Source organism: Dama dama, chromosome 32 (genome assembly GCF_033118175.1).
Source record: "Dama dama isolate Ldn47 chromosome 32, ASM3311817v1, whole genome shotgun sequence".
Taxonomy (NCBI): Eukaryota; Metazoa; Chordata; class Mammalia; order Artiodactyla; family Cervidae; genus Dama; species Dama dama.
In genome coordinates this window covers 37,843,197-37,857,687 of record NC_083712.1, presented here as the reverse complement: position 1 = coordinate 37,857,687, position 14,491 = coordinate 37,843,197, and the positions used below count along the sequence as shown (strand labels likewise).

The window sequence follows — 14,491 nt, the reverse complement described above, 5'->3', positions numbered from 1 at the left end:
CAAGAGAAAGGAGAATAGAAGACTCCATTTTTGATGGGAGAAAGAGAATGTGTGTAAATAGCTGGGAGATATTTCTGGTAGTTACTTTAAAAAAAAAATCTACCACCATTTTCCCTCTGCTACCTTCTCTTTATCAAGTAAAGCCAGAGGCCAGCCCATTTTCACTAAGAGATGCAGCATGAATGGACAGTAAAAGAAGGAAAGCCAATGTGAACTTCAGCATCAAAGGAAAGTCCACCAGAATCACAGACTGCGATCATCACTTTAAAGCAAACAAATGGAGTGATGAGATAGGAGGGTTCCAACAGGCTAACTCAGAGAGTTTGGCCGGAGAAGGGCTCTGAGTGCTGGGGGATGAAAATAAATCATTCACTTCCAGTAGGAGAGATTCTGAGCAAAAAGAACAGATCAATAAAGTAGCCTTTACAGGAAGTTCAGGGGAGACAAGAGAGGAACTTTGAACAGGGTTGTGATAGAGGAACCTGGTGGGCTATACATAGCCCATGGGGTCGAACAGTCGGACATGACTGAGCAGCTGGCACTTCCACCTTCAGGGCAGACGAAATGACAGAAACAGAATGAGGACACACACGCAGGGTCAGAGGAAGAAAGGAATGCCCCAGACTATCCTTAGTTTCCTGTTTTAAGGATTGGCATAGATGAGATGCCACTTGCTGAGATGAGAAATGCTGTTTGCTTTCTTTCTTGTTTTATTTTTAATTTGCCTTGTGAGATGGAAAAGCTGGACTTGAGATCATGAATTTACTTTTGAAAATGCTGAGTCTGAGGGGTCTTTGAAACACTGGGGGGGAAATATCCAGGAAGCTACTAGTTGCCTGACTATGAAGCCACAAAGAATGTCCAGTGGGGATATCAATTTTAGAGTAGTCTTCAGAAAGTGAAGTGAAAGTCGCTCAGTCATGTCCAAAGTCTTTGCGACCCTGTAAACTATACAGTCCATGGAATTCTCCAGGCGAGAATACTGGAGTGGGTAGCCTTTCCCTCCTCCAGGGGATCTTCCCAACCCAGGGACTGAACCCAGGTCTCGCGCATTGCAGGCAGATTCTTTGCCAGTTGAACCATAAGGGAAGCCCAAGAATACTGGCGCGGGTAGCCTATCCCTTCTCCAGTGGATCTTCCCAACCCAGGAATTGAACCAGGGTCTCCTGCATTGCAGGTGGATTCTTTACCAACTGAGCTATGAAGGGGAGTCTTCAGAATATAGATGTAATTGACAAAAGTCTGGACAAGCCACTCCCAACATTTAAGACACTTCAATCATTAGCTTGACAAGTACCTACAATAACCTGCATTGTTCTATGAAAATACAGCAACGGGTAAAAGATGTAACTTTCCATACACTTAATGATTTTCTCTCTGTCTCAACTGGATTACAATTATTAGCCTTTTATCACTGGTTTTAACACTCTGGATCTTTTGTTTGTTTACTATGTTTTAAACAAGGGTCCTAGTAATGCAAAATTACTGAAAAGACAGGCATGACAATGATCCTGAATCAGGCTCTTGGCTGTCTATCCACAGCACCATAAAGGAACTCAGAAGGCTTACTGGTCATCTCATACCCAAGAGCCCAAGGTAACGGTTGGTTGAAGGTGTCATAATGTAAAGAGTACGGTCAACTACGAAAGGCATGAAGAAGGCTGAGGTGACTCCACATGCAATCGTGGATAAGACCAAACTGTCATCTCATATCTGGCTGACTTTAGTGGATAATGGATTGACAATTTAGAAAAATAAAGAAGTTAGTTCCCTACATATTCGCGTGTTGTGCATGCTCAGATGTGTCCGACTCTTTGCAACCCCTTGGACCATAGCAGACCAGATTCTTCTGTCTCTGGGATTTACCATGCAAGAATACTGGAGCAGGTTGCCATTTCCTTCTCCATGGGGGTCTTTCCAACCCAGGGATTGAATCATGTCTCTTGCATCTCCTGCAGTGGCAGGTGGATTTTTTTTTTTAAATCACTGAGCCACCTGTGAAGCCCTCCCTACACATTACACAAAGTCAATTCCAGAGAGCTTAAATACAAAATATTTCAATATAAAAACCTAAAAATGTTAAGAAATAGTTACTTAATTTTAGAACAGATAGATTTAAGAACATCAGAAAGGCAAGAAGTCAAAAGGGAAATAGTTGATAGATTGGAGCCTCTGTAAATTGAATGCTTCTTCATTAAGATACAAGCACACACAAAAATTAAAAGACAAAAGGGGAGGGAAATTTACAACATATGACACAAAGAAGCTAATATAAAAGTATACTAAGTGTTTAAAAGTCAGTAAAGTAAGAGACAACCCTCCTTATATAAAAGAAAATAAAATAAATGAAGAGAATTCCAAAAAATCAGCAAACCATCAAAACACAAAAGTTGCTCAACCTCATTAGGAACCAAAATTTTAAATACAGAACAATTAGAAACCATTTTGCCTACTTAAAACTCTTTTTGTGTTAAAGAGGCACTTCCCACTGTTTCACAAAATATCTGACTTGGACTCTGGTCCTAAAAAGATAAACCACATAAAACAAATTCATCATCATCAAACAATGCTTTCTGCATCTAGCTGAACTCTGCCTTTGCAATTCTGAGAATTGACAGAATAATAATCATGAATTGCACCAAACTAGCACACAAAATTAGGTTATACATAATAACACGTGTTATTGTTGTTGTTATTTAGTCGCTAAGTTGCTTCTGACTCTGTGTGACCCCACGGATTGCAGCACTCCAGACCCCTCTGTCCCTCACTCTCTCCCAGAGTTTGCTCAAATTCATGTCCATTGAGTTGGTGATGCTATCTAACCACTTCATCCTCTGGTGCTCCTTTCTCCTCTTGCCTTCAGCTTTTCGCAGCATCAGTCTTTTTCAATCACTTAAATAAGATTAGCACCTGTACAGAAAAAAATCTGGCAAGATATAGCCCAGAATAATATTTTCATAGGTTAACTCTGGTCATGAACTGCTTTTTCCTTACTTTTTGCTGATTAATGACTTCCTACTTTTAAAGATCAATGCTGTAAGGGCAATTTTCTTCCATTACAAATATTCACACATATTTTAAGTATCCCCTGCTCATAGGCCATACAGACATACTTACTCTCCCAGGAAAACAATCTCAATGTTGATCTCCCCTGATTTGTGGCGGAGAAAGTTCCTCAGGAAAGCTGTCACACTGTCCACAGTGATGTTCCCACACACCACAATGAACCTAGAAAGTAAGAACAAGGTGGGGTGGGTCATCCCAGGAACAGGAGTATCTTCCAGTCTAGATTTAGAGATGGACTCTTAGCTTAGACAGCATATTAAAAAGCAGAGACATTCCTTTGTCGACAAAGGTCCATCTAGTCAAGGTTATGGTTTTTCCAGTGGTCACGTATGGATGTGAGAGTTGGTCTATAGAGAAAGCTGAGCGCCGAAGAAATGATGCTTTTGAACTGTGGTGTTGGAGAAGACTCTTAAGAGTCCCTTAGACTGCAAGGAGATCTAACCAGTCCATCCTAAAGGAAATCAGTCCTGAATATTCATTGGAAGGACTGATGCTAAAGCTGAAACTCCAGTACTCTGGCCACCTGATGCGAAGAACTGACTCATTGGAAAAGACCCTGATGCCGGGAAAGAGTGAAGGCAGGAGGAAAAGGGGATGACAGAGGATGAGATGGTTGGATGGCATCACCAACTCAATCGACATGAGTTTGAGTAAACTCCGGGAGTTGGTGATAGACAGGGAGGCCTGGTGTGCTGCGGTCCATGGGGTTGCAGAGAGTCGGACATGGCTGAGCGACTGAACTGAACTGAACTTAGCTTAAGTTTAGTTTCAAATAAAGCTGGTATTTGTTCCACCCAGATTTTAAATTTAAAGACACCAAGGACTGCATCTCTAATATACAAAAACAGCCTCAGATTCTGTAGGGAATGATTCTACACTTTGAATAGCACATAACGTTTTAGGCATATGAGGACAACTATTGCAACTGCTAGATTTTTCTTGCTTATTTACAGCCTGTGATGGACTGGCACATGTGTTCATTACACTTGATTTTCCACTTGACTCCTGATTAGCTGGTGTAGTCTTTTTTCACTGACAAACAACTGATCATTGGAAAGACTGACTAATTTTCCCAGTCACATACTATGGTTGAGCAGCACCAGAATCCAGGTTATTTTGGTTTATCTTTTGTATCTAAAATTACCCAGTAGTTGCAAAAAAAGTGAATCCAGTGGAGAGACATCTCAGAGAGGCCCACAAATCTATGCATGTAACCTATATGGTGAAAAAGAGCTGTCAGTTTCCTTAGGCTTAGTATACAAAAGGAAGCTGTTCCACTCCACCCCCATATTCTGTAAGAACGCTGAAAGTCTAATTTTAGCCTCAAACTTAAATTTTTCAGACCTCGCTGACTGACTTGGCATGTTTTATCCCTTTCTTCCAATGGGCCAGGTCCGATTTTTGGCTTATCTAGGTCATTTCATTGTTGTCAATTCATCTTGGTTTTTTATTTTCTCTTCCTACTCCTGAGTCAATCTTGGGTTTTATCCAGCTGTGTTAAGACATCATTCCATAGGAGCTCATCCCCACTGTGCCTCTTTCCTCAACAGCAGGTAAGAATTGTTCCAAATTTAAGATCTCCAATTCATTATCTTCTTCTTGTTCAGTCACTAAGTCATGTCCGACTCTCCATGACCTCATGGACTGCAGCATGTCAGGCTTCCCTGTCCTTCACTGTCTCCCAGAGTTTGCTCAAACTCATGTCCATACAATCAGTGATGCGATCCAATCATCTCATCCTCTGTCGTCCCCTTCTGCCTTCAATCTTTCCCAGCATCAGGGTCTTTTCCAATGAGTCAGCACTTCGCATCAGATGGCCAAAGTATTGGAGTTTCAGCTTCAGCATCAGTCCTTTCAATGAATATTCAGGATTGATTTCCTTTAGGATGGACTGGTTTGACCTTCCTCTTAGGTGTGAAAAACCATGATGGCAATGGAGGTAACATGCATCCACAGAGAAATCGTGTAAAAGTAACTCTGACTCCACTTTGCTCCTGGGAATAAATGGCTGTGGTATGGACAGAACAGGTGATCTGTGAAGGACTGGAGGAAAGAAATTCCTCCTCACTCGAGAAAACCTCTTTCTGTCATGAGCCCCACAAGCTTTAGGGGAGTTTGGGCTGAGAAAACGGAATTGAATTAATTGTTTTCAATTCAAACCATGACTTTAACTTGATCCACTATGTAAAGTTAGTCATGAGTCAACCACATGATTAGAATGAATAAAACTATTAGTAATGGATCTAAGAGAACAGTCATGATAAGGAATGTGCAAACACTGGCACAATCAACATTTGACACTGAATGGCAATATATCTGTAATAACTTTAACTTATTTAATTTTCTTATGTGTCTCTAGATATGTGAATCAAGTAGCAAATATCATCTTCTCATGGTTCTACTCTAGCACAGCCCTCTTTGAGTGAGTGAAGACCTTGCCCATATATCCACTTAGGCCAGGCAATAGTGTTCAGAAAGAGACAGTGACCAGCAGAGTATCTCAAACTGCAGAAATTATACCCTAAAGCTACTTACTTCTTCCCTTTGACCACTCGATAGGGACTGGTATATTTCTTCTGGTTGGCAAAAAGTTCCACCATTTCGGGGATGTAGTTGGCGAACAGTACCTAGAAATGATCAGCAAATAAAACCTTAGGTCTCACTATGTCCAAGGATACTCCAAAATTCCAAGATGGCAAAGGAGAAAGAAGGTCCATAAAATGTTCTTTCTTATAACAAAGACATGACTATGAACCGTGCTTTTAAGAGCACAGTTTAAAATTTAAAAGCAATTTCTTCCTTTACTTCAGGCTTTGGATTTGGCTAAAATTTAACAGAATGCACTTCAACCCTCAAAAAAGATGAAAGCAAAGACAAGCAATAAGACAACCTCCCCATCCATCTGGTCCTGCCATCACTTCTAACGGCCCTTCTGACTCTTCCATTTGATCCTATTTGGGGCTTTGGGGGGGAAAAAAAACACATGGGACAGAGTGGAAGCCCACTAAGGGGAAATGATAGAAATGAGGGGCTGTAACAGTTGTGTGGACAGCAGGATGCCAGAAAAGTAGACTGGACTGGATGGGAGGGGAGTTTGGGGGAGAAGGTACATGTGTGTGTATGGCTGAGTCCCTTTGTGGTCCACCTAAAACCATCACAACATTGTTGATCGGTTATACTCCAATACAAAATAAAAAGTTAAAAAAAGAAAGGTAGAATGGAGAACTCTGGGATGGTCTTTAAAGAATTGAAATTAAAATTACTGAAAAAGGAGGCTTCCTTTGTCCTGGACACACTCCTGAACCAAGCACAGATGTTCCCTTATCTGTAGTAAAATGTTGGCATGGAGAGAGCTTACTCATCTGAGCTGGAAAGAACATTACATCCAGCAGATCAAACCTCAAGTCCCCTTCCTCCTTGGAAGAAAGACTTTAATCTGATGGGCAAAAGATGAAGGAAGATGAGGTTGCTCAGATCAGTGTAGAGGCTAATTAGGAAGGTCTGCTCCCCTTTGTCTACTTCCTTCACCCCGGGCAATGAAGCAGTTGTGTCATGGGCTCCAGAGGATGCAGTCTGAAACACATGGGATTCACTTATCTCTGCATTTTCATTTGACACCTGCTCTGAACAATGCAACACTTGCTCTTAAACCTACATCACTTTGTTTCTCCCCATTAACCAAATGTTTTGGGTTGACGTAGTGATATTCAAAAGATATAGGAAATATTCTTCACCAAACTCCCGAGGGTGAACACTATGATGAAAATCCGTCCTAGGGATGTCCTGGGTACCACATCTCCAAAACCGACAGTCGACATTGTTGCCATGACCAGGTAAATGGACTCAAAGTAGGAAATGTTCTGTGAATTTCTCCCTTTGAGCCAAGGATCACCGGAGTTTTCCACCTGTCCAAAGAGAGAAGACTCAGGCAAGGTCTGTAAATGGACTCCAAGGGAAAGTTTATAAAGAAAATCAAAACACTGGATTTGTTTCACTTAATTCAATCCAAATGAAATAGTACACGATTCCCAGGTTGCTGTGAAGGGTGTGCAGATCGTGGGTAGTGATTGTGAAGTCATGGGTCCCATCCAAAGTTTTGCAGATTGTGGGTAATGATTGGGAAGTCGTATTTCCCTTCCTTGTGATCATTGCTCAGATCTGAGGGGGTGTGTAACTTGAGCCTATGATGGGATGCTCTCTGGAGAAAACGGCTGACAACCTCTCTTTTCCTTTCCTGTGGGTACATCATCCAGCCGTGGAGCCATGGGACTCAGAGGCTGTCAGTCTGAGCACTTACTATTCCATCTCATTTTCCAACAGATCAGGATCATCGTGAGGAAACACACAGTTACATGGGCACTTCATTTCAGGGAGCTTACGCACATGGATGCTGCTGCATAAGGAAGAGCAAACAAACCTCCCAGATTATTTTTCCTCTCTCTCTGGAAAAATATTTTCAGTGATTAAAAAGTAACTCTGAAATAAGCTGCAAGGATACACTGCATAAAATGGGGGATGTAGCCAATGTTTTACAGTAACTCTAAATGGAGCATAATTTTTAAAAATCGTGAATTGCTATATTGAAGGCTTCCCAGACAGCACTAGCAGTAAGAACTCACTTGCCAATGCAGGCGACATAAGAGACCTGGGTTCGATCCCTGGGAAGATCTTCAGGAGAAGGAAATGGCAACCCACTCCAGTATTCTTGCCTGGAGAATCCTATGGACAGAGGAGCCTGGGGTCGCAAAGAGTTGGATACGACTGTAAATGGTGCATAATCTTTAAAAATTGTGAATCGCTATATTGTACACCTGTAAATTATATAATATTGTATGGAAACTATACTTCAATTAAAAAAAGAAACTCTGATAAATGTTTCCTCTGATTTTCCCCATTAGTCTTCACATTTTTTTTTTTTTTGGCCACACACATGCAGGATCTTAGTTCCTCAAGTCTTCACGTTTTAAGGAAACTAAGTTTATCAGATTTTTTTTTTTACATTAAACAAAAAGAGTAACTGAGGCAATGGCATTTGTGCTAAGTCTTTTCAGTCATGCCCAACTCTTTGAGACCCCAGGCTCCTCTGTCCATGGGATTCTCCTAGCAAGAATACTGGAATGGGTTGCCATTTCCTTCTCCAGGAGACCTTCCCAGGGGTCAAACCCTCATCTCTTAGGTCTCCTATATTGGCAGGTGGGTTCTTTACCACTAGCGTCACCTGGGAAGCTTTGTGGTATGTACAGGGTGCAGCTAATCAACTAGGACTGCCGGTGGCCTTCGGAGAGCAGGTTGCCAGAACCTCGTGTTTTTGCAAAGAACCCAGAAATCCGGGTTTTTAATGTGACTTCCTTTTAAAAAGGTTAGCAACATGTATATTATCATATGTGAAACGAATCGTCAGTCCAGGTTGGATGCATGAGACGGGGTACTCAGGGCTGGTGCCCTGGGATGACCCTGAGGGATGGGATGGGGAGGGAGGTGGGAGGGGGGTTCAGGATGGGGACACATGTACACCCGTGGCTGATTCATGTCCGTGTGTGGCAAAAGCCACTACAATAGTGTAAAGTAATAAGCCTCCAATTAAAATGAATAAATTAAAAAAAATTAAAAGGTTAACAACCAATACAAAAACAGCAAACACAAAATGCAAACATGTTAGGGCCAATAAATAGGCCTGCAGGCCCCATTCAGCCTGGTGATGGCTACCGAAAGCAAAAACAAACAAAAGCAAACACCTGTTACTATGGTTTCTCCTTTAGCATTCTCTTGCCACCTGTTCTGTGAGGGCCAACATGTCTCTACAGGGACACTGGTGACTGCTTCTCCTAGGGTGGACCCACGCCCTGGGGCTGACCTTCTAGACGCAGGAATCGACCTTTACTACTGTGACATTTCTCAGGGAAAATCATCTCCTGCCTGCAAGAGGAGGAAGGATGTGGCAGCCTTCATATTTCCTTTCTTCTTTAATTGATGTACAGTTGATTTATAAGGTTGTGTTCATTTCAGGTGTACATCGCAGTGATTCAGTGATCTTCTTCCGATAATTTTTCATTATAGGTTATTACAAGATATTGAATATAACTCCCTGTGCTATAATGTAAATATATATATATATATATATAAATAAATAAATCTGCTCAGTCGTGCCCAACTCTTTGCAACCCCATGGACGGTAGCCCACCAGGCTCCTCCGTCCATGGGATTTCTCAGGCAAGCATACTGGAGTGGGTTGCCATTTCCTTCTCCAGGGGATCTCCCCAACCCAGGGATCAAGCCCAGGTCTCCTTCATCCCCTGCATTGGCAGGTGGGCTCTTTACCACTAGTGCCTCCTGGGAAGCCCTATAAAGTAAATACTTCTTGCTTACCTATTTTGTGCATAGTAGTTTGTTTCTTGAAACACCAAACATATTTGGTGTTTGACATTTTCCTTGATGAACTGAACATGACTAGGTTTTTTTTTTTTTTTTTTTTTTCTTTTTGCTGTTATTTTGAAATGGGTTTTTGAGAGAAGAGCTCAAGTGGAAAAGACTTCTGCTCTGTCTTCTGTTTTGCTTTTCTCAAAGGCCTTTGCAAGCTTTTAGCAGCCCACTTTAACTCCTGTTTTTTCTAATGACCTCTCCTCAACTTTCCTGGAGCAGTAAAGTCCAGTAGTTTCTTTCCTATCGCTGAAATCTATTTATTATGTTGCTGATTACGTGAGATGAGAACTAATCTTTCTTGTAGACAAAGGAGGCAGCTGTGTATACAGATTGATTCCAGGAGAACCAAGAAGGTCCCCAAACTCCCCTTTGCAACTCAGCAACTGCTCCCCCCACAACTCTCCAGCTTTTCCAAGTATGAAATTCTCTCTGACCCTGTATTTCTTTATCTATTTATTTTTATAGTGATACTTATATCATCTATTACTATTTATTGGAGAAGTAAATGACAACTCACTCCAGTATTCTTGCCTGGAGAATCCCATGGACAGAGGAACCTGGCAGGTTCCATAGGGGAAAGTTAAGTCCATGGGGTCACAAAGAATTGGACATGACTGAGCGACTAACCACACATTACTATTTATATTATTATATTATATATAAGTATATAATATGTGATTTATAATTTATAATATACATTATAATATATAATATTATTTGTCTTTATTCTTTATTTCTTTATCTCTTTATTTCTCTGATCCTTTATTCTTTTTCAAATTGCTGGAAACCTGATGATACAGTGATACATTTTACATATTGCTTATACCTTAGATGAATGAGCTTATTAAATCCTTCTCTAACAGCAGGTTTTGAGAGCTGGGAGAAGACACAGGGATGCTGTGAGTGTAGGAGATACATGCTTGTGAGAAATATGGGGTGGAGAAAACCCACCCAAAGGAGGTGAAAAGATAGACCTCACTCTGATTACAATGATGGAGACAGGAGCTCGGGAGGTTTGCTCCAGTCTTCACAGAAAAGACATTCGTGCTCACCAGCAACATCAGGGGGTTGGATGAGATGCTCACCAGGTGAATGAATCCTGAAGCCGTGAGCCAGGTACTCAGGACAATGGATAACAGCTTGCAAAACTTCACTGAATCACTAGGGGAAGAAAGACAGAGTGTTGCTGGGCTCTGACAGGTTCCAGAACAATACAAATACCTCATCCTCTAAACTCCTGCTCCTCAGAGCTTGGTTCTGGACCAGGAGCAATGATACATCTTCCCTGGGAGCATTCTGGAAATGCAGAGTCCCAGGCCCTTCCTTGATCTCTGATCTGCAACATTCCCGGATCCCCTCTCCTTATGCATATTCTCCTTACAGCTAGAGAAGCACAGCCCTGGGACACACTCTTGTTCAAAACCCTTGGTAGATTCTGGGGCATGATCCCTAGCCTGATATTATATTGACCAAAGGCAGAGTCCCAAGCAGCCAGAGACTGGACCTGCAAAACAAAAGTTTGAGTGTACCACAGAAATGAAGAACTGGATTAATGAAGAAATGGATTAAATGAAGAAATGGAAGTGGATTATAGAAATGAAGCTCCATATCGCTAAACTCACACCAGGATCCTTGGAGGAAGAAGATCAAACAAGCTCCTGTCTCCTAAGGAAAGCCTCCGAGTTGAGCTGAAATCTCTGGGGTTCTTGGCAAGGCTGCCTGTCCCACAAAAACAGCCCTTTCTCCATAAAGCGTCAACTCTTAGCAGTGAGACCCAGGTGGCCAGAACTATTTGCTGATGCTTCTAGTGAGAACAGAGAGTCATGGAGATGATGCGTATGTAATGTTAGACCAAAACGCTTACAGCTTTAACAGGACTGGCGCTTAAAGGTGCCAGGTTGGCCAAAAGGTTTGTTCGGAATTTTCCATAAGATGTTACAGAAAGACCCAAACGAACTTTTTGGCCAACCCAAAGTTTGGATTTTTTTTTTCATTTATTTTGATTAGTTGGAGGCTAATTACAATACTGTAGTGGGTTTTGTCATACATTGACATGAATCAGCCATGGATTTACATGTATTCCCCATCCCGATCCCCCCTCCCACCTCCCTCTCTACCTGATCCCTCTGGGTCTTCCCAGTGCTGTAACTGTAATTTTAATTTTGCGGAGACATTTAAATGGTTCTGTTTCTATAGGAATGAGTTCATTGCTACTACTGGGCAGCTCTCAGGCTTGGAGAAACTGTCTTACATTCCTAGACAGCTGTGGTGTATTTCATGACAATGAATGTGTAGAATTAAAGAGTCTGATTTCTTTGGTGATCCACTGATTATTTAGTAAACTATTGTTTAGCCTCCATGTGTTTGAGTTTTTTACAATTTTTTCCCCCTGTAACTGACTTCTAATCTCATAGCATTGTGGTCAGAAAAGAAGCTGGATATGATTTCAATTTTCTTAAATTTACTGAGGCTTGATTTGTAACCCAAGATGTGATCTACCCTGGATAATGTTCTGTGTGCACTTGAGAAGAAAGTGTATTCTGCTGCTTTGGTATGGAATGCCCTATAAATATTAAGTCTATCTGGTCTAATGCATCATTCAAGGCTTGTGTTTTCTTATTAACTTTCCATCTAGATGATCTGTCCATTGGCATAAATGGGGTGTTAAAATTCCCCACTATTATTGTGTTACTGTTGATTTCCCCTTTTACGGCTGCTAGCATTTGCCTTAAGTATTGATGTGCTCCTATGTTGAATACATACCTGTGTACAACTCATATCGTCTTCGATTGAACCTTTGATCATTATCTAGTCTGTGTCTCTTTGATCATTATGTGATCTTTGTCTCTTGTAACAGTCATTATTTTAAAGTCTATTTTGTCTGAATTGCTTTAAGAAAAAAATTGGGGGGAAGAGGAAGAGTTAAAGCCTAAATGAAGGGACACCTGGCAGGTCCAAGAAACAAAGAAACAAACTCTTTAAGATGATTGCAAGCTTCCAGCCAGTGTGTGAGGTTAATGCAATGGGAGAAAAGTAAGCGAATGCTACCTTGGGAAGTGAGGGATTCCATGACATTTGCGCTGAAGTTTCTGATGGGAAATGAGCTGACTGAAGGTTCAGTTAACATTTGAATTTTCTAGTCCAAATGAGTAAGGCATGCTTGGGGCAGGGCTGGCGTTTACCTGGTGCTGATGGCTCGCAGAATTTGTAAGATTTGAGGGAGTTCCAGCAGCCGCAATGCTCGTAAGAACCTTAAACCTACAAAGCAATCAAAAGAGAAAGCTGCAGTCTGAATTACCCCACACCTAGGACTGTTCATGTTCTCTCTCTCCCTGAAATGCTCAAATATATCACAATGTCATCAGTTTAAGACCATGAGGACTAGTTCAAATCCTGATTCACTTAATGGCTATTATCATCTAGAGCAACACCCTTAGCTCCTCTGGTTCCTCATCTATAAAATGGGAATTATAATGATACCCACCTCAAAGTGCTGCTGAGAATTATCATTACTACAAAGCATGTAATAAGCACAACTCACATTTTACTCTGTTTAACTCTTTTTTAGAATGGAGAGCAAATGATCTGTAAACCACTTAAACTCCTGGCTGCAGAATCTCTGTGATATGCTCCCCAGGGCTTGCATGCTGTTTGCATTTATGTGGTTTGATAATAGCATCAGTAAGGAATATTTTTGTAGATAATAAATGACATGATTACATAAAAACTGACAAAGGCCACAGCAGGCTCATGTACTGTCAATACATCTACCTTAAAGACAAAGTAACTAATTTAAAAAGTCTCTAACAGGTCACTGCATGTCTGGATATGAGGATTTATAGGTTTTAGATCTGGGAGGCTTTTCACCTCTCCCAGTCATGTGGGATCCCAGCACAAAGATGCCGAGGTGGGCGGGGATGCTGGGGTCCTTGCCCCCCAGGAGCAGATATTCCCTAAACAATAAAAACCTTAGCTATCAGATGACATCAGGCCCATCACTAGGGGCTGGGATTAAAAAAAATGAGTTCTGAAAATACTTTACAAAACCATACCAACATGGTGAGGAATTTTCTTTACTGGCAATTAGGCTTTAAATGGGGGCTTCCCAGGTGGCACAGTAGTAAAGAATCCACCTGCCAATGTAGGAGATGCAAGAAATGCGGGTTCGATCCCTGGGGCAGGGAGATCCCCTGGAGGAGGGCATGGCAACCCACTCCAGTGTTCTTGCCTGGAGAACCCCATGGACAGAGGAGCCTGGAGGGCTATAGTTCATATGGTCGCAAAGAGTCAGACATGACTGAGCAACTGAGTACACACAGCTTTGAAAGAAAATAAAGAATACTTAGGAATGAATGTTGAGGGGTTGTTTTTTTTTTTTTGAGATTGCTTCTGATGCCCACAATTCACTTACCTAGCCAGTTACTCTTCAAATAATAAGAAATAAAGGTGGGTGGAATGGTAAAGATGTCTACAATTGAATTCATCTCCAACCAGAACTTGACCTTGTCATCTGCTGCCAGAAACTATGAAATAAAAGCACAAGACCCTAAATTCTGTTACCCTCAAAAATTTTACAGTGAACACAAAAGTGGCTTTCTTCAAGTACTTTTCATTCATTAACTGAAGTTCTCACCTCATTCTATCACATACATACATTATATATATATGCATATACACTCATATGTATTTATATAACTGTATAGGTGATAAAGTGGTAAAGAATCTGCCTGTCAATGCAGAAGAGGCAAGAGATGCAAGTTCAGTCCCAAGGTTAGGAAGATCCCCTGGAGGAGGAAATGGCAACCCACTCCAATATTCTTGCCTGGAAAATTCCAACAGTGGGGCCTGGTGGGCTACAATTCATGAGGTCGCAAAGAGTCAGACATGACTGACTGAGTGCACACACACAATAGGTAATGTATATTTATGTATGGTCTTCAACAGAAAAGGTCTACAAGTTTGGCTGGTCAAGGCTTGTGTTTATGAATTTCCCTGTTTAGATTAA

General features: G+C 41.4%; 1 protein-coding gene across 1 annotated transcript in view; it reads right to left on the bottom strand.

Annotated features, from left to right (window-relative positions):
* KCNU1 (potassium calcium-activated channel subfamily U member 1) overlaps positions 1-14,491 on the bottom strand; it is a 144,794-nt gene that overhangs the window by 112,160 nt on the left and 18,143 nt on the right. Inside the window, exons 5-10 of the mRNA XM_061134852.1 lie at positions 13,898-14,009; positions 12,669-12,744; positions 10,572-10,647; positions 6,801-6,971; positions 5,602-5,693; positions 3,118-3,228 (exon numbers count right to left, since the gene is read on the bottom strand). Coding sequence (XP_060990835.1) covers positions 3,118-3,228; positions 5,602-5,693; positions 6,801-6,971; positions 10,572-10,647; positions 12,669-12,744; positions 13,898-14,009 — 638 coding nt within the window. The remainder of the gene's footprint in view (positions 1-3,117; positions 3,229-5,601; positions 5,694-6,800; positions 6,972-10,571; positions 10,648-12,668; positions 12,745-13,897; positions 14,010-14,491) is intronic.